The sequence below is a fragment of the Haliotis rufescens genome, unplaced genomic scaffold (assembly GCF_023055435.1).
Source record: "Haliotis rufescens isolate VD_foot unplaced genomic scaffold, xgHalRufe1.0.p SCAF_21, whole genome shotgun sequence".
Classification (NCBI taxonomy): Eukaryota; Metazoa; Mollusca; class Gastropoda; order Lepetellida; family Haliotidae; genus Haliotis; species Haliotis rufescens.
The window spans coordinates 13,264,532-13,291,477 of record NW_025963902.1 but is presented as its reverse complement, the minus strand read 5'-3'; the positions used below and the strand labels follow the sequence as shown (position 1 = coordinate 13,291,477).

Genomic DNA, 26,946 nt, shown 5'->3' with positions numbered 1-26,946 from the left:
GTCGACAGTTTTTATACCTATTGTATAACATGTTCAAGTCACATTATGGCTGAAATATTGCCGACGTGACTTTAATTAAACTCACTCACACTCACTCAGTCATAAGTATAGAGGTTTCATGTTATATCAAAGTGCTCCGTGTCGGTAGACCCGTAGCTCTGTTGAGCTGTACATAATAGACAAAAAACGTTTTGCATTATAGGTTGAGATCATATAACGAAAGAAAACACACTACTCGCGGATTCAATGAGCAAATGAGCTGCGACAAAAAAACTCCCCTATCGAGTTGAGGTTGAGTTGAGGGAAATTTGGTTTAATTTTAGCCTAAATATAAATCGAAAGGGAAGTTTTGTTTGTTTTGTTTGTTTCTTGTTCAACGCCGCTCTCAGCAGTATTCAAGCTACTAGTATATGGCGGCGGTCTGTAAATAATTGAGTCTAGACCAGACAATCAAGTGATTTGACATCATGTGTATCAATCCACGCAATTAGGATCGATTACATACATCAACCAAGTTAGCAAGCCGAAACACGCGATCCCGTTCATCGCCATTTTCAGCAAGCTAGGGGAAGTAACTCGTTTCGATATCTGTCAATATTTCACTGAGGACTGGCGTTGGCTGTGAGTGAGTTTTGACGTGTGAATAGCCGCTATCGCTCTTGGCTCACGTGGGGCTAGATATTGTTACATTTCTATCTTTCGGAACTAAAAAGATGAATAATATCACCGATTTAAGTTTAGATGACGGTCAGCTTAAAATAAATGCCATTGAGGACGATGGAGAAATTTTGAAACTGGACACATTTTTGATTATTAAATGTATCTCATGTCATATAATATGGTAATTTGGAGGAACGCATATTTGCATTGGTGGCCAAGCTTTCGCTTCAGGCAGAAATATAATCAATTAATATAAAGCATGCTTATGAAACGGATATTCCACATCTGATCAAATTTTTAGCAGAAGGATTTATTGTTTATTTTTGTTAATGTGCCTGCCATGTTCATCATGAATAACTTCCGCCTGGTGTTATGATGTGTACATGGGAAAGTTCGTATTCGTTAGTATTATTAATTTAGCTCGCAATAGGAAGACAGATAGACATGTTGATGTATTTTGCATACTTCGTTACTTCTGTAATCACAGACCCGTGAAGATTCCGGGGTGGAATAGGTCTTCAGCAACCCATGCTTGCCGTAAAAGGCGACTAACGGGATCGGGCTCCCGTTAGTCAGGCTCGCTGACTTGGTTGATGCAGGTCATCAATCCCAATTGCGTGGATGGATGCTCTTGATATTTATCACTGGATTGTCTGGTCCAGACTCGATTATTTACAGAACGCCGTCATATAGCTGGAATATTGCTGAGTGCTGCGTTAACAACGAACCAACCAACCAATCTGTAATAACATATAATAAAGTGTAGACCTGAGCCTCTCTTCCATATCATCGACATCTTCTTTATTAACATTTGCATGTGGTGCTGCAATGATTTGAATTATAAGTTATGACAAGCTGCAAACCAGTGTGCGCACTGCAAGTGTGCAAAGCGGTTTTTACGATTGTACCTCTGTATTGAAAAGCACACTGAAGTGAATTGTTGTTACTGAATAAGTAAAAAAAACAATACAAAAATTGTAGACAGCAATACGAAAACTGTGACATTGTCCAATCTCACAATGCAAACCAAGCCCCGCCCATAGCAGTGTTTGCAGTACGACCTGTCTGTCAGAAGTGCCTTGCCTCTATGCAAATGATTGCAAGAATTTCCTTTAATTTGTCTTTAACGCTATATTGAGTCTTACTGTGACCACCGAAGGGAACATTCGCGATCCAGCTCTTGTGCTGTTGATACACGCGTGCCAGACACACTGCAATTGCAGCACGGCACATGTAGAATATGGACTCATTCCACGTTCTTCCGCTACATTTCTCCTTTTATTTAATGAAAGGAAGTTCCGCCATTTAACGTGCTGCAGTTAACCCGGATGTGAACCGTCACATCACCAGTAATACGTCACTGTGCTATGTTTAAAGTTCATTTTGTAATTTGGTTTATTTAACCCTTGAAATAGCGAAACCTATTCGTAGACACTTCTTCCACATCAACATGAATAGAATACTTTTTTTAAAGCTCATTTTGTAATTTGGTTCATTTAACCCTTGAAATAGAGAAACCTATTCGTAGAAATTTCTTCCACATTTATATGAATAGAATACTCTAGAAACATTAACTGTTAGATTTCGGGTCAACAGAACGTTATGATAGACAATCAAGTCGTCTAAACATGTTTTTTTGTCATGTCGCAGTTTTGAGCGCATATTACGTTCGAGATACTTACTTACCGAACTTAAGATATCCTGAAGGTAACATGCTGTGATATAGTTAATATCTTACAAGAAAATGAATGATATCCATTGAGCACGGTAATTGTTCATGTTGCCGTTCATGTCGAATCCAATGGAAGTCCAATGTCTGTTTTGCACATAATTATAACCATGTATGTGTGAGGACTGCGTAGGCAGCAATGCTTCTTCGATCAACATTGTTCATAAATACCACTCACCAATTAGTATTGATTTTCAGTTTACAGTAGTTAAAACTGTGCACTAGTAGAAAAGGTAATGACACACAATGTAAACATGAAATCATAGGCGCCCGGAAAGTCATCAGACTCCAGAAGACAATGACATGACACCATCCTTCTTACTGTAAGGAGACAATAGAGACACTAAAACCCTCCTTGACATTACCAGGAGCGTGTAGACACACAAGACCCCCCTTCACGCTTCCAGAAGACAATAGAGACATGACACCATACTTTTAACTGTCAGGAGACAATACAGACACAAATATATCTCCTCATGCTACCAGAAGACAATAGAGACACGAAACCCTTCTTGACATTACCAGGAGACAATAGATCTACGAGACCCTGCTTCATACTACCGGGGGACACAAGGACATGAATCCCTGATCCACACGTTATAGTTTCAACACACCAAGACGAGTTGTTTGGGCAGTAAGAGCACGGTTTGGTTTGGCATTTGATTGACAGACAAAAGGACCGAGGGGCGGAGCCCCGAGGTGATCCTTTTGTCTGTCAATCAAATGCCAAGCCAATCCGTGCTCTTACTGCCCAAACAACGAGTAGGTGGGTGTATTGTAAGTGACTTGTAGCACGGGTTGCGACGGTCATTCCAAAATTGCGCGAGTTTGTGTAAAATTTAGTGACGTTGAATATGACGTCACATGCTTTCTGCCTTCGAACCGTTCCGAAAATACTGCGTCATTTTTAAGCAATCGTTCGAAGTGTAACCATGTGGACTGATGAAATTGATGATATTACTTTGTCTCAAGCTGCAGACGTGATCGAAATGAACTTTGCACTAGATCAACTAACGTTATCGTAGGCTTTGAATGTATTTGACATTAAAAGCGAAGACATGGATATTGATCTTGATAGCGGCAACTTTGAGATCGACTACGACCCGTTTGATGAGGACGAAAATGATTCAAAACGCTTCCATAAGTCTGTTTCTGAACAACACATAGCATCTTTATTGAAAGACAGTGAAAGTAAGAATTCGCAGCAACACGAATTGGGCTCTACGAGTTTTCAATGAATGGAAAGATATTCGGTCTCGACAAATGAAAGTGCCCGCGTTGAAGGATTTTACTGCTGATGATGTAAACACCTACATGTCAAGATTTGTTCTTGAAGCAAGAAAACAAGAATATCCTCCAAAAACATTGTTTCAAATTGTAACAGGACTGTTACGTAACATGCGAGAAGAAGGAAATATTCATGTGAACTTCTTGGATATAAAACAATTGGAATGTTTGCGTTTTAGACAAGTGTTGAATGCTGAAATGAAAAGACTGACTGCAAAAGGTCTTGGAACAAAAACCAAACAAGCCGAACCAATCACTGAAGAATCCGAAAACACACTTTGGGAGAAGAACATGTTTGGAGACAGTACCTCACAGAGCCTACTCAACACTGACTTCTATTATAACTGCAAGCTCTTTGGACTCCGTGCATGTGACGAGCACAGAAGTTTACAAGTTGAACAGATAATCGTGGATAAAGATCAAATCGGAGATTATATTGAATTCAGAGGGACGACGGCGAAGAATTACAACGGCGGTCTTTATCATCGTTCAGTGGAGGCCAAGAACATACGTCATCATACAACCGGGGATCTGCCGAGATTGTACAATACTTACCTGTCGAAAATTGGTAACACTGGACCATTTTACAGGCGACCACTGCCAGAGAAAGACAACGACAACCTACGCTACAGCAGCCAAGTCATCGGTGTGAACAAACTTAAAACTTTAATGAAGAAAATGTGTGAAAGTGCTGGAATAGAAGGATATTTCACGAACCACTCCGGGAAACGTACTTGTGCAACGCGTTTGTATGAAGAGGGCATCGAAGAGCAGGAAATCATGCGTATAACTGGCCACAGAAGCACAAAGGCAGTGAGAAAGTACAAAAGACCGTCGCAGGAAATGCTGTCATCTATTGAAAACGTATTGGATCCACCCAAGAAAATCAAACTTGCCCAAAACTCGGAGGTGATCACGCCCAGTCATCCTATATTGAATTCCAGGCCACACGCAGTTGTGAACGGTGAGAAAGAAAATCAACCAAGTTATTACCTTAACTGTGTTTTTAACTTTTAATCTAATCAAGTGTAACCTTAGCAAAATGCGTTTTGTGTCCAGTTGACAGTTACATTGTAATCTCTTAATAAGTTATAAACATTTCTATTGTTTTTTTGTGGTTTATTTATGTTATTACTCTTGAACACTGTGTACAACACTATAGAAACATTGTTGTAAGTTTGAAATTTCTCAAGCTGGTAGGCGGGGCTTGCTGATCTTGGCATCAGCCAATGGTAATGATCTTTAACAAACTGTGCTCTTACTACCATGATACAGCATGGGTAAGATCAAAGGTACCGCTCGCAACCCGTGCTACAATAACAGGATACCACATGGACATGACACCGCCTTCACGATACCAGGAGACTGTAGATAACTGTGATCGTCCTCCACACTACCAGGATACTATAAAGACATGCGACCATCCTTCACATTACCAGCAGACTATGGAGACAAGCCACACTATACATACTATCAAGAGCCTGTAGAATGACGAAACCATCCTTCTCACTGCCAGGAGACATTAGAGACATGACATTCTCCTCCACAGTGCCAGGAGACTTTAAAGACATGATACCATCCTTCATACTACCAGGAGACTATAGACACATGGGACCATTCATCCCATCATATGAAACTTTTGAAATAGGAATATGTTCTTCACGGTAAAGGAAGAGTAAACTCTCCTTTTCCACTTCCAATAAACAGGAAGGAAGTGACATTCATGATCATGGGGATAAAGAGACATGACCATCCATCATTCATACACACACACAACTGTTAATCCATTAGTTGGCCAGGAGACAAATAGTGTATCAAATTATTTTGCTGAAATGTTATGATATGACAACGACCTCACGGATACGAACAACAAAGGGGAGCTCTTGCTTGTGTCTTCATTTCAGATGTTAAAGCAATCAGCAGTTACCTTTGCATTTAGCATGCAGCGATTGCAAAACATGATAAAAAACAACGGTTTCCCTGGGGTTTCAAATGGTGGCTGAAATGGCAAACGAATCACTGTATTATTGTACATAATAGTTCATTTAAGTACCGTGTCCGTTAACAAAATGACCGCTTGATATGTATAAATTGACAAACATTTAAGAATAGCCAAATTATTTGTTTTAAATTTTGCAATTATGTTATTAACTAGTCCTGAAAAGAAACTATAGTAAACTGTGAGGAGATTAAATATTCATATTGAATGAGTTTGAAGTGCAGTTGCTCTTACACAGTGGACAGGATAATGTTATGTTTGTTTGTTGTTTAACGCCGCATTCCGTAATATTCCAGCTATATGACGGCGGCGCTTAATGTTCTGTTAAGTGTACTTCTACTGGTGACATTTTTATTTATATGCCATAATCCCCGTATAAGATGAAATATAAGGTAAACAGACATGGAATTGGACCTTTCTCAGGATGTGCTTTATATCATCGCCAGAACCAACATAAACACCTCTAGTGTGCATCGTTTATCAGCTGCAAATGATGAACACGGGAATAAACATCCTGCATAAATGTTTTGATATTGATATGACACATGCAGGTATAATATGAATGGTGTGTCATCAAAGTCATTTTAATGACTATAAAAGTTATGTGATCATCCCTTTAATGTATATAGTCATTACCAAATTACTTAGCCACCGCCATACTAACTTAAATGTTGGTATCTTTAAATTCTAGTGAAAAGAAGGTCATGGAGCATGTGCTTGATTCCAGAACAAAATCGCAAAGGTGTTTCGTATGGATCACACACATGAAACAGAACATATCCATGTGCTTCCGCTTTCCGAAACAAGTGCCGTCATGTAAGTTCTAAGATAACATCAAGTGATTAGAAAACTGTACGAACCCTGATAAATAAAAAAAAATTAAAATAAAAAAATTATTTTTCTTAATTGTCTATTTATGACTAATAACATTCGTGCACTCTATTGCGATCATTTGGGAAAAGCGGTCAACACCGTCTGTTTCACTGTACCCTTCCGCTTGCACTTCCCGTTGGAAGAGTAATTGAAATGAACATGACAGAGACGCTCACCTATCGTCAAGTTAGCGCATTTTCTAAATGTTCTAAAAGTGCTTACACTGTTGTACCGATGTCATAACGACCGTATTCTGAAACGCGTGAGCGTATGTACGGCTTTAAAGTACGAGTATGAAGTAAGTGTAGAGATAAGAAATAGGTTATTCTCAAATTACGGAATGAAAGCGAATATAGCCTCTTTCTGAAAAGAAAACTACTGCAATTTTGTCATATGAGAATGCAATCGAATGAGCGCATTAAAACCGTCACACACTGTGCTGCAAAACAAAAATATTTCTTAAAGAATCTCTGCACTTATACATGATTCAAAATTAACATATCATGTTTACAATATCAGCAAATTCGTTTCGTGGATGTATTGGCCATCACTTGATTGCTTGACAAATCACTGAAATATGATTATTGTTTGCATATAACAGTCAACGTTCCATATTGTTATTTTCTAAAGAAATTAAGGTGAGTTGATTAATCATCAGTGTTGTGGAAATTTGAAAGCGGTGATTAAAAATTATTTTACTATTTAAAAAGACAATTTCTGTTTACTTCTTTAGTGATCAACATATATTACATATTGGCCATGATGGTGAATATAGGTGCTGTTGAATCAACCAGAAAAGATAATGCAAACAGAAATGAAAATATGTCAATGACATTAAAAAATCCTATTCATAGACATTATAGAAATGCAAATTATTGAGTTGACATGCCTACATGTACATAGATAAGATAAGCAATACATAAATCATTTAAATCAATATATATGATCAACAAGCATTTAATATATCCCCCGTCCAAATGACATGCCCAGTTGTCACTGGACCATTTTGTAAATGGCACTAGAGAGTTATTACTGGTGTTTCTTGCCATCTTCAGACAGAAAATGTAAACTATATTTGTGATGAGTTGTGTTATCAAACAATATTCAGAGAAGTAAGAGATTTCTTACTTTACTAAGAGATCGAGAGCAGGGGTTATCATGAGGTGTACTATGAACAACAGCGCCAATAAACTGATGATCTGAGTAGTAGACTGGAGTCTGGAATGCCACAGCACTGGCATGATCAATACTATCTATGTGCCAAGTTTGGTGAAGACCTATTGTACGGTGTTCAAGATCTGCTACGGAAACAATCACTAGAGCCATTTTCAGTCCAAATCAAAGTCGTTGCAACGGCAATTTTTAAAAATAATAAAACCCCAAACTATTAAAAGGCAACAGTCTACCACTAGGCCTATCTATGTTTGGTGAAGATCCGCTCCGGAAAGGAGCACTACCGCCATTTTCAGTCGAACTCCATTATAACTCTCAAAAAGCCCAAACTATCACCATTAGGCATATCTATGTGCCAAGTTTGGTTAAGGTATCTCTCATGGTTTTAGAGTTCCTTTCCGAAAACGAAACGTGACGGACGGGCGTATGCAAATGCCTTTTAGTGTAACCCTTACCTAAGAATTTTCTTAGTAAGTTAAGAGCATTTTAAAGAAAGTACTGAAAATGTTAATAAAAACGGCCCGTGATTGGCTCACGTGGTCTTGATAAAATACTACGTGTCGCGCCTGGGAAGTTTATACATTTCTGAACGGGAAAACAAATCCGTATACCCAGCCATGACGAAAACAGGATACACACGGATTTCTGAGCGGTAGAATATAACTCTTGCAACCCGCTGCAAAGCCAACAAGCCACAAGTCAATGAAAGTCACGTGACACAGCACAAGCTACCTGAGCTCAATCTCAAAGCAGGTTTATGTCAATTTGTGTTTTCCCAAAGCTGGTTTCTATCAATTTGTTTTCATTAACTGTCGGCATGAGACAGCACAAGTTAACCTCTTTGTCTTTCTAAAGCCAGATGATGATTCAAACATTTTCCCCAAACACCTGAGTGCCAAACATCCACGCATGCAGTTAACCATGGAAGAAGAAAGAGACAACCATCTACCTTTCCTTGATGTTAGAATTCAACAAACTCCAAACCAGCGTGTATCGCAAACCGACCAATGGTGACCAGCACCAGCACCACTCATCAAATCACCACCAACAAGTCAAGAGAGGTATAATAGCAACCCTAGCCAGGCGAACCAGGAAAGTCTGAACACCTTGAAGCCGAACTACATGTCTTCCAAAACTCCAACTACCCTAACAGATCAGTAGACTAGACCATCAACACAACCCTCAACTCTAGAGAAAAGACCCTACGCCACCAAACAACTCCACACGTCAACAGCCATTCATCCATTCAGCCGACTACATAAACACCAATCCATTACTGATGAATTGTTCCACAGAGAGAAAACACCCTGAACATTCTCAAAGCCAACGGCTGACTTTCAACAACATCAGATGATCCCACCAGTACATTATATGTGAGGCGAGGTGAGGTGAAATGGGGTTTAATGTCGCTTCCAAGATTATTGCACTTATATAGCGACGTGCATGCACGTATGTATCTGTGTGTGTAGCTGCTTGTACTAGTCCGGACTGATGCCGATTTATAGTGCTAGCCCATTGAGATACCATACCGCAGTTTAACATGAATACCCCACTCAGACACAGTTTACTGACTTCGAGCTGACCAGCCCCTTAATTCCAGACAGAGTAACAACAAGTACCATCGTTTAACGTCGTTTGGTGGGACGCGGCCGGGGATCCAACCCCGAACCTTCCGCTTTTCGGGCGGACGCTCTACCACTACGGTCCGGACATTAAATGTGATTGTGGTGACTCTTATGATGAAGAAAACTCAAGGTCTCTCCCATTAAGAATTAAGGAACATCAAACCTTAGTAAAGAAGGATGCCCATATCCGGGACCATCAAAACCACACCATTCATTGGAACAACGAACTCACCAAAAATCATACCAACTTCAATATCAGGAACTCCTAGCAGAAATACTCATCAAAAGACTCCAACCAGCCATCAATAGAGATCAAGCTTATTACATCCCAACAGCTACCATGAGTTCGTCACTACAAAATCTTAATCTCATTTCAATTGTCCATTATATATATGTCTTAATCCTTCTCTTTATAATACTTGCTTCTAATCAACTTGTCCTTACCAATCACTGTAGTGGGTTCACATAATCAGGCTTCATACTTCAACCTTATTTTTTAATATAAACACCAACCTATCACCATTCAGCCTGTTCTAAACATCAATTATCCACATTTATATACCCTTCTTACTTTATATTTCTGTACGTCATTTGCTTGATAACGGTGTCAGTATCTACACCGAAACGTCGCATTGATTGTAATAAAGAAGTTGTATATCCTTAGAACTATGTCCCTTGTTCATCTTACCAAGTTATAAATGCCTCTTAAAGAAGTTAAATTATATATTATTTAGCGAAATAAAATAAAATTATGTATACATCCACGCCACAAGTTCAGAACGTATTGTTTTTAGTTAAGGGATTTTATACTTTTTCCAAACATAAGACCCTGACAAAACAGTTTACTTTGTTTAAGTACTAAACTCAAGGGAACATATGCATAGTCTATCCGCAGGTAAATATCCACAAGTAGAATACTCCAAGTTTAGGGAACATATATTCCTGAGGAAAGGACAATCCAAGTTGAGCACTGGGTGTCGCAACGTCCGACTGTGTAAATGTTTGGCAAGTAGTCGAGGAGATATCATTTCTTACAGTGACATGAATAGTCGCACGCATGGGTTTACTTACCATACTGATTTATTCTCCTCTCAGGGTATACAATTGCAGATAATGCAGCCTCATGGTGATTGAAGATCTTGACTTGAAAGGCCATGCATGCAGACATCATATGTAGTATACAATTTACACAGAAACTAATTTAGTTTCTCGTCGAATGATCAAGGGTAATAAATACAGTTGGAAGTCGTTTACAGGTGAACTTTAAAATTCTAGGGATATGACAGATGAAAGACTAGACAAATATGACGGTTTTTACGAGGAGTGGCTGAAAAGTTCTAAGACGAACTATCATGGAGTGCTTTGAGTTGCTAATTATGTTTCAAAATTCATTCCATGATCTTTAGATATCTCTCCAAAATAACAGAATCGATTTTACGATTCCGACTATATCATGAACATGTGTTTATGAATCACTATGAAATAGTGAGGATACCAAGAGTTCGCGAAATGGTGAGAACACTTGGGCTCACCGGTGGCACCCGTCAGAAACACATGCATAGGCAAGTCAATTGTTTACCTGAAAAAAACCCAAAATAATGCGAGTCAAAACAGGCAATTGCCTCAGACATTTTTTTGTCACTCATGCCAAATATGGAGATGTCACCCAGATAAAACTTTTGAAAGCTTTACTGAGGCCTTGAATGCTGTGAACCTGATCAAACAACTTTTAAACAAGAGTCGTATGACGCTCTTTGAAATCTTCATAGAAAGGGCATGCTCGATTATGCCTAAACAATTGTGAAATGTAGACACCAAAGGTGGAGCTGCTGCAATATGCCTCGACACAAAGAAATGTGGAGAGTCTTGTGTGTTACTCTGAAGCGTGTCTTGGCCAGCTTCCTTCGCTTTGATTTGGATAATCCGAGCAGAACCTTCCTATTCTTACGCACAAAGAAACGGATCAGCAAGAAGGGGAGCACAGATTGTGCTCATGGGCATGCCTACTTCTTGCCTATATGTCTTATCCCCAAATGTCACATCGATGTTGTCAAAGAGGAAGTTGCTGATTTCACAAAGTGTTGTCTCGGTAAAGTTCAGATGACATGTGCTTTCATTTAAAAAGAAATGTCCTGAAGATAGAGATGTAACTATATCTATGATCACGGCGTTCCAAAACTAATGGAACAATGAATCAAGGAATTCATTTTCCCCTTAAATTTGTCGTGGGGGATAATAGTGTAAAATGTTGAAAATCAATTAGTTTGCAATAATTAAACTTGGTACTTTTCTGAGATTGCAAAACTTCAAACAACTCTTTTGAGAATGGTTAATCGTTGAATTTGAAGTACATCTGCTTCATATATACTCAACAACAAAAGTTCCTGTGACACCAATATTTTAGTGTATTTTTCAAACAAGTAAAGTTTGGTTTTGAATATTGTAGTAAATGTATGGAATCAAGCCACAAAAACGCAACTGCTACAGAAAAGCATGCATTCCATGCAAAGGTTGACTTTTATGCAAGCCCCATGCATTTCACTACCCAAGAATGGGTTAACGGGATTCCATATGCATCGTTTAGCATCGTGCTGACAACAACCTCTCCGAAAATCAACAAAATTACGCAATTATACAACTTAACGAAATACCACGACTGTCCGAAAATGAGCGACTGCGAGCCATTGGTATGCTTGAAGCAGGATCGAGTCAACGTGACAAGACAATTTAACGTCCACAGAAACACCATTTGGTGTTTATGGCAACTTTGGCAACAGACGAATACAGTCAGAGACCATCCTCGTAATAGCAAGCCACGCGTAACCGATAATCGACAAGACATCTGGATTCGAACAACACACCTACGAAATCGATTCCAGCCAACAACAGTGACTGCAAGAAGTATCCCTGGCCTTCGACGAATATCTTCACAAACCGAACGTCGCCGCCTCAGATGTGCAGGGATTGTCGCCAGAAGACCCGCCAGACGTCCCATTTTGACAGGAAACCACCGTCAAGCATGTCTACAGTCGTGCAGACAGCGTCTACGCTGGACGGCTATGCAGTGGGGACAAGTTCTATTCACAGACGAGTCTCGTTTTCACCTCAGCCACAGCGATGGACGGATTCGAGTGTACCGACGTCGAGGTGAACGTAAGGTCAATCATTGTGTCATGGAAGAAGATCGGTTCGGGGGCGGCAGCGCTATGGTATGGGGTGGGATTACTGCAAGACAGAGGACCCGTTTAATAGTGGTAGAGGGAAATCTCAATGGACAGTGCTACCGCGACGAGATCATCGGCCCTGTTGTTCTACCGTCTGTGCGTCGTCATGGCCCAGGCATTACCTTTCAACATGACAACGCCCGGCCTCATATTGCTCGACTTGTTCAGGATTCTCTTCAACAAAACAACGCGAATGTCATCCCCTGGCCGGCTCGCTCCCCGATCTCTCACCAATCGAGCACATGTGGGATGAGATGGATCGGCGCCTTCGACGTCAACCACGTGTTTCACAGACACTCCAGGAACTTCGAAACATGCTCCAGCAGATATGGACAGATATCCCACAGGATTTTGTGCGACGCCTGGTCCATTCCATGAGACGAAGATGTGTTGCCTGCATCGCAACCAGAGGTGGACACACACGCTATTATTTGTAAATTGACCTTTTTGGCATGTTCATGTTTTTTTTAATGAAATCACGCATTTGAACACCTACAGGAGTTTTTCATCTGTTGCAAACCGAAATTGTTTCAGATTTGGTAAAAAACATAACTTTGCATTAAATCTACTCAATGTCACAGGAACTTTTGTTGTTCAGCATATATCTTTGTACGGATTTTCATGAAATTTTGAATCAAGCCTTAGAAATTAATGGGCATGACCAAACGACATTTGTTATATATGTGAGCATAATATAGGTTGTGTTTACCTACCCCGAGGTGCTTAGTGCTAGGAGAGAGTTTTGGGGTTTAAGAGCTGAGACGGTCCAGGACGATGGATGTTATATTTTTCTAATATCCCAACTGTCATGCAAATGCACTTTCAGAATTGAAAGGTTGGTAGACACAATTGGAAACATTTTTGCTGATGCCCGATCGATGCTGGCTATCTCGTGTCGATAATTTCATTTTGGCCGAGGTTTCTACCTCTTCTTTAATCGTCAAGGCTGTTGCCACCTGTAATGGAACCATGCTTATGTTTGGTAATGTGTGTGAGTGAGTGAGTGAGTTGGCTTTACCGCCGCTATTAACAGTATTCCATTTGCGTATGAAAATAATTGTACAGTGGTAATATTTCAATTTACCATCTATACTACCTGAATCAACAATTTCTATACTTGTTTCATTTTATTTAATTTCGTTACCATTATGAACAATTTCAGTTTAAATGCTATTGTTGCAAATCGTCATCCAATGAAATATGGCGAAACTTCACTTCACTTCTTTTCCACCACCAGGAGGAAGCCTTTACACCAGTGTGATCAAGGCACGCCAGCATCATTGTTTGCATAAGTGTGTGGACATCGAAGGGGATAATGCTTTTATTATGGCAAAACATGTCCTTCTTTGATAACAGTTAATGAGCATGAATTTTTACTACTTTAAAGGCCAAGGGGCACTGATCTAACGCAATTCCCCGGGACTGGTTGTTGCCTTTGTTATTGTTTTTTCCCAGTGAGTACCCGGATGTATAGCAGAAATCTAGACTAGTTCGCGACCTCTGTTGCGCCATTCGTAAGCGCATTAGTCACTTTTATGGGTAGTAATAAGGCCGTATGGTCACAATGATCAACAAAATAAAATACAGATTTCGAGATAATAAGGAAATGTAGGTATCTTTGTGGGTAGCATCGGTAATGGTGACGAAGTTTTGATAAGTCACTTGCTTGGCAATTTTGCGATTTTCGTTTACACTATTTTGACTTGCAACACAAAGTAAATATTTCACCTGAGCATTGCTTTTTTATAGTGTATATTTTTTTACTGTCAAAATGTGTAACATTTTCAAATTTATTAAACGTCTAAATATTCAGTTATTTTACAAAGTGACTGAAAAACATTTCCATCTGTATTATTATAAAAACGAACTCCAAACATTTTGATGTTTAAAGGGGCACTGATCTAAAGCAATTCCCCGGGACTGGTTGTTGCCTTTGTTATTGTTTTTTCCCAGTGAGTACCCGGATGTAAAGCAGAAATCTAGACTAGTTCGCGACCTCTGTTGCGCCATTCGTAAGCGCATTAGTCACTTTTATGGGTAGTAATAAATGCGTATGGTCACATTGATCAACAAAATGAAACACAGTTTTCAAGATAATAAGGAAATGTAGGTATCTCTGTGGGTAGCATCGGTAATGGTGACGAAGTTTTGGTAAGTCACTTACTTGGTAATTTTGCGATTTTCGTTTACACTATTTTGACTTGCAACACAAAGTAAATATTTCACCTGAGCCTTGCTTTTTTTTATAGTGTGTATATATTTTTACTGTCAAAATATGTAACATTTTCAAATTTATTAAACGCCTAAATATTCAGTTATTTTACAAAGTGACTGAAAAACATTTCCATCTGTATTATTATGATAACGAATTCCAAACATTTTGATGTTTAATGTCATCACCAAGAGACTGAAAATGTTACGTTGAAAAGTACATTTCTATGTTAGATTCTTTATTCATGTACATGTGTAGGCCAGCGGCCCATAGTACAATATTCGGTCCATCATTAACATTTATAGGCTTAGTGTTTGGAGTCTAACTTTCATAGCATGGTATATACAAGTTGCAACATTTCTTATTACAGTTTCATTGTTTACCGCCATAAGCATATTGAATTTAGCAAGAGTAGGATGTACAAAAAACTTCTGTGGTAAATACTGAAGACGAAGTTCATCATAAGCGTTACAAATTCATAAAAAATGATATTCATTCTCGACATATCTTTGGTTGCAACTATTGCACAATCTCTGCTCTCGTGGAGTATTAAAGTATCTACTAGTCTCAATATGGAGAGTGTGGGAGCTACAGCGAAACTGGGCTAGTGCAACACGAAATTTGTTGGTAGTGATAGCAGACAAATACAACTCTAGACTGAATGAATTTTTGAAAAGTGTATAATGGAACATTTTGGAACTATTTGCTAAAGACCAATGCCAGCCCTGTTCGTAAGCAAATTTTAACCGATCTTCACATTCGGAAATAAATGATTCGGGGCAAATAACATATTGGTTCTCCCATATATATCCAAATCCAAGGCTGTATAAAAGAGTTTTGACTTTTGTAGCCCAATTAGTTTTACCATGTGTGGCTAGCTGAAATAACATATCATAACTTTTCTTAGGATATCGTGAATTTGGTAGGGACATAAGTTTACACCAATATTTTATACAGCGTTTATACGCAGAAATGTACAGTGGGTATCTTCCACATTCACCTCGCACAACATGATTGGGAGTAGACGTTTTAACACCTAGCAGACGTTCACAAGCAAGTACATGGATACTTTCTATTTCTTTGCAGTTTCTTCGAATATTTAAAAAAATAGTTTCAGTGGAATAGGTTTAAGTGATGAAAGGGATTTTAGAACCGAGAACAATACCCGTTTAGCCTGTAATGAAGCATTGTAAGTATGTTTCGACCATGATAAATTCTTTGAAAATACAACTCCCAAATATTTGTACGATGATACACATTCCAACTGACAACCAGTAAAATACCATTTCTCAGATCTAGAAAGTACACCACCATTCTTAAAAACTACTATTTTCGACTTATCAAGATTTACCTTTAGGGAATAATTCTGGCAATAGTGTTCGAGTACATCGATGCGTTTTTGGAGGCCATATACAGTATCTGATATAAGAATTATATCATCAGCAAAGAGTAGCAGGAATAGTTGAATTATGTCTGGATGGAGCTGGATTCCGGGTTCACAGTTAGCCTCAATTTCAACGGCTAGATCATTGATAAACAATGAAAACAAAAACGGGCTCAGTACACAGCCTTGACGGACACCCAAGTCACAATCGAATACATCTGAGAAGTTATTGTTAAACTTTACACAGGAACGTACAGTCGTATATATGGATTGTATACATTTAAACATTTTAGGTGACACACCACTGTTATTCAAAACTATCCATAGTAAACAGCCATGGTTCGATAAGGAGTGTGAATACCACCGCTGTGAAAGATATAGGCTTCTTAAGGTTTTCCGATCACTAAAAGATTCGTCATCACTTTGTAACTATATTAAGGCAAGAAATACTTATACACATGTTATCCGTGAAAAAAAGAAGTTATATCAAGACAATGTACAGAGTACCATTTTGACTAACTTTGATAACAGTAAAATATTTTGGGCAAATTTGAAACGTCTGTCTGCTACCACTGTCCGTCCTAAGCCAAATATAAATATTGAGCAATGGTTTTCACATTTTAAGGGGTTGTTCGATTCAGAAATGGGGGATGAAGATAACACTGTGCCAGATAACAATTTTGATGACTTAACTCAAGCTATCTTAGACTCGCCAATTGAACAGCAGGAGGTAATTGAGGCAATTAACAAATTGAAAACAGGCAAAGCTGCCGGCAGTGATAAGCTTATTGCTGAAATGTTCAAATACGCATGCGATGTGTTAGTTCCCTATATTACCTGTCTGTTTAACGTTATGTTTGATTCCGCTTATTTTCCGATTTCCTGGTCGACTGGCCAAATTGTACCATTACACAAGAAAGGGGATACTAATACACCCGATAACTACCGAGGGATTACAGTATTAAGTATTTTTAGCAAGTTATATATTTCTGTTCTAAATAGAAGGTTGCAGTCTTGGTGTGATGCCTATGATAAAGTTGTGGAGTCGCAAGCAGGATTTCGTTGTGGCTATTCCACAATTGATAATATGTTTATTTTACAGTCAGTTATACAGCGTTATCTGGGGAAGAAGCGAGGTAAACTATATGCTTTATTTGTAGACTTCTCCAAAGCGTTCGACTCCATTTCTATGTTGTTTGGCTTCTAATCCTACATAATAATCTGTTGTGATGTTTGTAGGCCCTTTTGATCGTCTTAAACAATCTGGACAGGTTTTTTAGTCAAAATGACTGAAATATTTACACATTTTATAAATTGCCTGAGAGAATCACATTTTACAAATTGACGGTAATATATACACGCTTACAAAGGAAAAGACCTGTGAAAACAACGTCTATCGCGCATTGAAGAATATCCCAAACAATACGTAGAGAAACAAGGACGAATCGGTTCAATGCTACAGCAAATGAAGGAAAACAAAATGCAAATACCATAATTACAACCTACTAAATTTATGTGTGTAAATTTTAGGCAGCTTCCTTGTTCGAGGAATGTATCCGTGAATATCCACACAAAGGAACAATATCACACTCGTCTGCAGCTGTACAAAGAAACTTATTCGATGTCACGTGACGTGTCTCTGTAACAATCAAATATTTTAAAAGATATATATCGTTTCGGGATATTATTACCCGTGTTCGTTTCTCAACTGATCACTTGGATTGATTCAGGTGTTTCACATAGGTGTCAAGTCTCAAGGGTCGGCTGAGAAAGCCCACGTGACAACTATTTTCATGACGTCCACGGTTCCTAAAAAATCCGTTGAGTGATAGATCACAATGATCAATCAATCAACGTATTATCAGTTAACCCTTCGAACAAAGTATGTTGTTTTTACACCGGCACTTCACGCCATGATATGAGTGTATTCCCTTTGTTTTAGTAAACCTAGACATGTAAACACTCACTTTTGACATATCAACTGTGCAAGATAACAGTGATTAATCAATCAACGTATTTTCTGTTAATCCTTTGATGACTAGGAACGATCCGTTGATTTACAAAAAAAAGTAAATCAACTGATCATTCACCTCTTGCTGGTCTGCCACGTGCATATTACATAACACACATTTCACCTCACTTCAAACCTGGATTTAGATTGAATAATTACCCCAGACACAATAAATGCCAAATGGGAACCTTTGTCAGGTAATCTAAGTGGTGCTACCACTAATTGTACCTGTAATAAATTCATTAACTGAGCATCAAGTGAATGACGACAAATACACAAGTGTAGGGTTATACGAGAAAACGTGGATGACAACAAGGGAGTAGTAATCGTATTATCGACGCAATCCGAAATCCAAAAATGCTTTCACTGCATGGATACTTTTTTTAGTATTAAACTATAATCTGGGGTATTTCCAAATGACGACATCCGATGAGCTCCGCCGTTCTTTCTGTCTGTTTGTTTAGGCTGAAGAAATTAATTAACATGCGCCCTTTGTCGAAATCTTTATAGATCACAGCCTCCAAGTTTATTTAGCTGTCCTTGCAGCCGGTAGCCCAGTCTCTGGTCACGCTCAGTTGCGTTACGTATCATCCGGGTACTCACGGGGAAAAAAAAACAATAACAAAGGCAACAACCAGTCCGGGGAATTGCGTTAGATCAGTGCCCCTTGGCCTTTAAAGTAGTAAAAATTCATGCTCATTAACTGTTATCAAAGAAGGACATGTTTTGCCATAATAAAAGCATTATCCCCTTCGATGTCCACACACTTATGCAAACAATGATGCTGGCGTGCCTTGATCACACTGGTGTAAAGGCTTCCTCCTGGTGGTGGAAAAGAAGTGAAGTGAAGTTTCGCCATATTTCATTGGATGACGATTTGCAACAATAGCATTTAAACTGAAATTGTTCATAATGGTAACGAAATTAAATAAAATGAAACAAGTATAGAAATTGTTGATTCAGGTAGTATAGATGGTAAATTGAAATATTACCACTGTACAATTATTTTCATACGCAAATGGAATACTGTTAATAGCGGCGGTAAAGCCAACTCACTCACTCACTCACACACATTACCAAACATAAGCATGGTTCCATTACAGGTGGCAACAGCCTTGACGATTAAAGAAGAGGTAGAAACCTCAAGCATGCAGGAATTAATCCTGAGGAACCTTCCAAGGTACAGGGTCATTCTGCTTGATAGAAATCAGGATGCGGCACAATTGGCATTGAAATTGCCAACGAACCATGCCAAGTATCAAAGTCATAATGTAAGTGTACACTAAATATTTACGTTTTCCAATGTATACATGTCTGCATGACCCTGTGTGGAATCCGTGATAGACTAGACTAGCTAGTATACTTGTCGTAGCGCCAACTAAAGATGGTCAGGATCGGTGACATAACTAGGTCCCTGTCAGGCATGGATCGTTGTCCATGTTTTCAGTGACTGGTTTGGCTGGTCCAACATCGATTATGTTCTGGCTGCTGTGATATAGCTGGTATGTTCCCGATTGTGGCTTTAATCAGCTTTAACTCAGCCACTCTATCAAAGTTTATGCTTCACTTTTTGTTTGTGAATGTATACATGTTTATGTCAGCATGTGTAGATTCCGGGGAAGACAAGGTCCCAGTACGCCGACTAACGTGTACGTACAGCTATGTCATCATTTCCTTTGTATAATATTTATCTTTTTAATTCAGCAATTGAGTGAGCAACAACAGATCTTCCGCATGTTCATTGAGTATAGTCTCTACTCAGGGATGAGCATCACGGCAGCATTGGATACGATACAGACAGCGTTGAACAAGTTCTTGGATGTTCTGTGAGGCAACTGGAGCTAATACATACCATTTGGGCTTCATTAAGTGGGCGGATTCGGAGAGTCACAGAGCCCAATCAAGATGCTTCATGCTCACCCAAATGTTCAACATTGTGAAGAACCTAACCAAACGAATTTGTTTGACGGGAGAACACACTAACCAACTGTCTTCACACTCTTAATAGCGTGTAGTAACATTGTGTGACAGTAAGCAGTATGCTGTAATATTAGTGGTAGAATGAGTTGGAGTAGTAGACGGTGAATCTGTAACCTTTATAGCTAGTATGTTAGCAGCTGAACTTCTATGATACAACATATACACACAAAATGTACGGAACCAAGAAACAGTTCGTTCTATCCGGAAGATCGTTAAAAGCGTGTTCGTTATAAACGTAGTTTACTGTATATGTGTATAGCTGTCCATATGACTCGAATGGGGCGGTGGTGTGGATAAACAGGGACAGTACTGTGAAACTAGAAATTTAATCTACTAAAGACATGGCTTGTGTTCCTGTTACCTGTACTAACATATACTAATATATGACGTATATATTATCACACTTGAAGGCATATATGTAGAGGGCAACCGCTAGAAGGAAAGATTAGAAGCAACGGAATTTACAATCATGAATGTCATATATCAGGAATAAAGGTGTTGTAAGAGAGTCTGTGTATAGAAATCGCGTGTGCATAGTCATATCGAGAGGGAGGATCTAGGGGTTCCCTTTATATGAATACAGTGTTTGAGTGGACAAAGCCATTGATCAAAAAGTGCCAAGTGATTTATAGTCATGTGTGTCCATACACTCCCCACACATCAGAAACATCTATTTAAACTTCTTTGAACATCAGTCAATAGTGTATTGAGGAAGCAGACATTGAACCGAATCATGCCTCAATCACTATTTGCTATGCGATATATGAAACACACACTTATCGTTTGTACCTTGAGATTCTAGTCTCTGTTAGGGGTGATTTCATGTTCTGCTCAAGTGCATTCCGTCATTGTATTATTTGGGAGGAAACAAAAATTGGCAACAAAAACCTCAACGTGTAACACTATCAACATTATCAATATCGATCAGAAGTATTAAAGAGTTATGGCGATTGTGCAATGTCAACGATAAAACACCACACAGCAGCAACCCTTACGTAACACTAAACATAAGTCATGAACATGTCAGATACTGATACATATTGCATTACTAATCATATAGTAAACACTTTCTTAGTAAAGTACAGGTTCTCTTACTTTTTTGGTTGAGTACCGTCCGGGATTCGAACCCACACTGCCAGAGTGAGGCACATAATCGCCAGCACACAAAGTCAGCGATCTAACTCACTCCATCTTCCCGAGGCAAGAGAGTTAACTGACTTTAAAAGTCCAGTTTCCACCCTTGCCGAACTAGGCTGGAAATACTGGGCTCGATCGCAGCGCCACCAGTGGCTATTACCAGTTATGTCCCTTCTAAGCGTCCCCTATCAGATTCGACCTCTCGTATCACTTGTGTTTGCTTCACACAATGTGGTTGCGTCCGGTCGGGACGATCTGATCGATAATCAATATCTATATTGTGATAAAACGGGTCTTACATCGCGAAATGCATCAAATCCCGCGAGTACCTTGATTAAATACATGAAAAGATTTGGAAAATATCTGCTGACAACGAGTTGGCGGTGCACATGCTTTGCAATTCCTGCGATCGACCGTAATCTGCGCGACAGTTTACCAACCGGATTTCGATTGTGGTGCGCGATTTTGATTGGACAATGCATAGACTCGTGAGTCCAGCCAAATGTAACTCCATAATACTAGCCTAGTTCGGCAAGGGTGGAAACTGGACTTTTATAGTCAGTTAACTCTCTTGCCTCGGGAAGATGACTCACTCAGCCACCGAGACTTCCACAAAAAATGAAAGTCCGTCAACTGGTAGTCTTGATCACATACTTTGTGTACCCCTCTGACAAGTGTAAATTGGCACGGATCCCATGGCCGAAAGCTATGAACACACAATGCCATGTAGAAATTGATCATCCCAGACGGGACTCAACCCAAAAAGTACGAGAATCTGTACTTTACTAAGAAAGTGTTCTCCCATATATAACATTTGTTACATTTGACCGCTTTCTAAATGGCATAGTGTTCATAGCTTTTGGCCATGGGAGCCGTGCTACGTACACGAAAGAAGTAGTTATCCACTAATTTCCACCAATGTGCTGTAAGGACTTAGCTTCACAATCAGTTAATGATGACCCCAAGAAGCATTGCAAATGTAGCCTGCTCGTTTAACCATTTGTTACCATTGTTGTACACCTTTGACCAACTAAAATTTGCTGTCTACTGTATGTGTATTGTAACCTACACCTAATAAGTATAATACATGTCATGTTACTCTATGTTACTCTAAAGCTATGTAACATCATAAACTGAATTGAAGGAAAAGTATTAAAAAATGGAAAGTAGTTACGTCATTGGGATGGAAATTTTACCAGTTTTGTCAACCGGAGAAATATTTAGGTATTAGGTGCCATGCTTGTATCTGATCACAGTTACAATATGAAGGGTAAAACTGATTACAAAGCTTGACGACTGTGTTTGTAAGAGGCGACTAACGGGATCGGGAGGTGAGACTCTCTGATGTATGTCATTGATCTCAATTGCGTGGATCGATGCTCATGATATCAATCACTGGATTGTCTTGTCCAGATTCGGTTTTTTACACAGACCGCCGTCATATAGCTGGAATATTGCCGAGTGCGGCGTAAAACAACAAACAAACAATAAAAGCTTGACGAAGTAAATTAGAGCTCACACATACTTAAAAAATCTTCTGTTCATCCATAGTAAAGTTGTCATGGTCTGATATAGTAAATTGTTTATTACTTACCACGTGTGCGCAAAATGCATACATCAAAACAGCGACAGATAACGCATTGCTTAAATATGATTTCAAACTTCGAGGTTTCGCCGCATGACGGCTACGATCTGGCAGAGCATAATGAGTGGCTTCGGAGTATTACCTTGGATTGATAGCATAGGATTGTAGGAGTTACTCCCCTTGGCCAGTAAATATTTGTATGTACGCTTTGGAGTGCTACTATTCGCCACACGAACAGTTCTGGCAACGATTCCGTTTTATAGTAAGGGGTAGGAGAGTTTTAACCTTTTAGGTAGAATACGTTTGTTGCCTGTTATCTGAATATGGCGAACTACATATTAAGAGTAACAAGTAATGGAAGGATGAGTGATAGAGTGCACCTTTACTCCGCTTTTAGCGTCATTACAGCAACATCACGCGGGGAGGACTAGAAGTGTCACTCATTCTACTCAAGTGTTGAAACGGACCACGAGTGATGACGAGCGAACGCTTTTGATCCAGGTTACCCGAATTACCCAAGTCTTACAAGAAGGAGTCTTTGGCTAATGTAAGAAATTGAAATATGGTTGTCATGACCACCAAGAAAGATCAAGAAATATAATGGTTTTATTGTATTGTATTGTAGAATGATATCATAAGCTGTGTTCGCAATATGACCTGCATCAAGCGGCATTTTGTAAATGGATATAATAGAGGGATGCAATAATCCAAGTCATCGAGCCTGACCACCTGATCCAATGTCTCCTCGTACGACAAGCATGGGTTGCTAGGGGGCAATACTTTGTCTCGGATTCCTCACGTGTGATTCAATACATATGAATTTAGGAATACTTTTTTTCTATTTTGTAAAAAGCAAAATCAATGAAACTGTGAATGTGTGACAAAACTGTTGATCGTTAACACCTAATTTATTACTCTTAATTACTTGTCACCTGCCAGTTATTCATTATTCGGCTTCCGTCCTCCCGAGAACACAAACATTTTAGTTACATTGACACGCATATGCACCTAATGTACGAATTGCATGTTTCTCATCCTTGTTCGCCATCTCAAAATAAATACTAGTGATACATCCTTTGACATAAAAACGACACGATATTTATTACTAATGTATATAGACATATATAATGTCAACTAAATAGAATTATCAGTCTCGATCACCTGCCGAAACAGATTCCATTGCGCATAAAAAGGCAAAATAGTGGTGAAAATTATATGAATGGGTCACTGAAAATAATTGTTGTTTTATCGTGATGTTTATGTTTATGTTGTCATTGGCACAATATGACGAGATCTTAGCAGATTTTAGGCCTAGTTGGACTCCTGATCCATTGGCAGGATAACAATTGTATTTAGTTTGTCCTTGCGATTTTGTTTCGCAGATTAAAAGGGTCTAAACACGGTAAACAATTTATTCACTCTTCATCTATTCAATCATACGGATTAAAAAATATATATGCACATATAGCTTAAATTAGACATTATGCAGGACATGTCTGTTTGGAACAGTATCTAGAACCAGCCTATACAAGAGCGATGAGAAGGCGATTCGTTTTTTTTTTATCGTGTGCCATGTTTCTAATCTATTTGCCAGGTGTTGTTTCAATAATTATTCTTGCCTGCTTTCAAAACTATCTTCATCTTCAAGAACGGAGACATGCCCGTTTCAAGCCATTCAACAGTGGCAATACTCTGAAAATTCTAGGGCCTGTTACTTAATAACATAAAATGGCTGCTGCCTCTTGTTTGACTGTTTTCATTGTCTCTCCGTCCGAAAACCTAAAACAGTGTGTTTTAACATACAGTAAACTACGGTTATAACGAACTCAAAGTTACCTCTAATTTTAGTTCGTTATAACCGTATTTCGTTATAAGCATATATACAGCTTAACAACAGCAAATAGTCGGGACAAAAAAGTAAGTTCGTTATATCCGTCAGTTCGTTATAATCGTGTTCGTTATAAACGTAGTTTACTGTAATTTAATAGATGAAGCATTGAACTTTTGTGATTAATAAAAAGGTTTTGTGCAAACTGATTTCTGGGTTAACCTCTGCGTTTCAATTTGGAAATTGCCTCGTACCAAACACGCATGTAAATAAGAAAATAAAATCTGACAGGCGCTGTGAATAAGGGGTCAGATTCGCATTCATCTGCCACATTTGAACACATTTCGTTTGTAAATAATGCGTGTGTTTCACTCTTTTGTTCTATGAAACAGTTGAAAGTGCTCGCTGTTTCATCAATATGATTACAAAGTGATAGCTTTACTGTGCCAAAGACGAAATGAAAACTAACAGAAGGATTCCGACATAACCACAGACCTACTTCATGGTATATGAAGCCCCTGTTTTAAAATAAATACGTATACCTCGGTTAGTGACGGAGAAATAATGTACAGTGTGTATTTAAATTTTAAGAATTCAAATTTGAATTCACAACCTTTTTTTAATAAACTGACCTGACCACAACTGTTAAACTTTGGGTGTCATGAGGACAAGCGTCAATCTTGCACTTCAAAAGCAGATGCTTTCGACAAAGGGGTCTTGTCAGCCTTGGCTGGTTGTTTTTCTTGTAAAAGGAATACTCTGGCAACCCCCTCAACAAAAACAAAGAGAAGTCAAGACAAACATGATGGTCCATGGCTTTGAGCAGCCTACAGTGGTCTCCATCAACGTCTTCAAGCTGGAGGTGGTGAACCAGTTCACCTATCGCGGCTCCACCATCATAGACAATCTTGTCTATGATGCTGAGATCAACACGCGGATTGTCATAGCGCGCCAGCCCCGCCAGACTGACGAAAAGGGTATGCGTCTTTAATAAATTACTGTGCGACATCGAGTATTGGACCTTCTCCTCTTGACAAGACAAGAAAAGAAACTCAACGCCTTCCACATGCGCAGCCCGAGGTGCATCCTATGCATTAGCTGGAGTGACCGAGTCACAAACACTGAGGTTCTTTCCCATGCCAAGATACTACGTCTCTTACAGTTGGATTATATATTGATTAAAAGAATAATAATTGAGAATCTGTTTATGCTGCAAAAAAATGTTTGAGCTCCTAAACATGAAGAAAAAAATGCTGATCCCAAACCAACACCACACCTTTTAAACTCGAAAGGTCGTTCTCTCAGATTCTTATTCATATACTACAAATGTAACATTTTCGAATGTCTACAATCTGTGTCGTTCACTTGAAAATGGCTCCTGACTGATCAATATGATAACAAAATGATAGTTTTACTGTGTCAAAACGAGACATGTAGACTCGGTCTTCGGAACACAGCCATATCCAACAAGTCGGTACGTTGTCGCTCGTCGAACGCCGGGCACAGGCAATAGGAGCAATAGGAGGACTTGAAGAAAAGCTACAAAAATTGAGTACCTTCTGACGAACAGTTTGTACATAATACCAAATGATGAGGCCAAAGGACTTACATGTCCGGATTCGGAAATGTTGTTTTATCGGTCAAAATTATATACACGCTTCTCTAAGCTGCTGCGGGTAAAGGGAATTTGTTGGAACATTAAAGTCCATTTTTTTAAAACAGTATAACGATTCAATAAATGTTATGTGTAAGACCTGTTTGTGTCAGATAAAATACTGATTAAATCACAACCTAATGAAAGACAGACATCACAGATAATGTGTGAACACTGTTTACTAGATCCAAGTGACCTTCCTATCACCAAATCATCATTGACCCACAAAGGTAATATTAGTTTCAAATGAGTTACATAATCCATTATTTGTAACAGAAAGAAATATAATTATTCCTTACTTGAAAAGGAGAGAGTTTAGTGTTGCACATTACGATCATCATAATCTAGCTGACACTGATTTATTAGGTAACAAATATAATGTTAAATATTAATGATTTCAATTGTTTATCCCAAAAAAGGTTATTACAGTTAGAGTGACTGAGTGATTTACATAATGTCACATCGACAATATTTCAACCATATCCTGACGAGAACAATTTAAACATGACTAATAAATTCGTTTGTACTATACAAAAAATTGTCCACAATGGACAATAATACAACTAGGATATCACAGATGTGTAT

At 38.8% G+C, this 26,946-nt stretch overlaps 1 protein-coding gene across 1 annotated transcript; it reads left to right on the top strand.

Moving 5' to 3' along the window:
* Positions 1-3,812: 3,812 nt before the first annotated feature.
* On the top strand, positions 3,813-25,698 carry LOC124152981. Its single transcript, XM_048401348.1, has 2 exons — positions 3,813-4,640; positions 25,460-25,698. The coding sequence occupies exons 1-2, from the start codon at positions 3,875-3,877 to the stop codon at positions 25,696-25,698; spliced, it is 1,005 nt and encodes a 334-aa protein (XP_048257305.1). The 5' UTR covers positions 3,813-3,874.
* Positions 25,699-26,946: the final 1,248 nt, after the last annotated feature.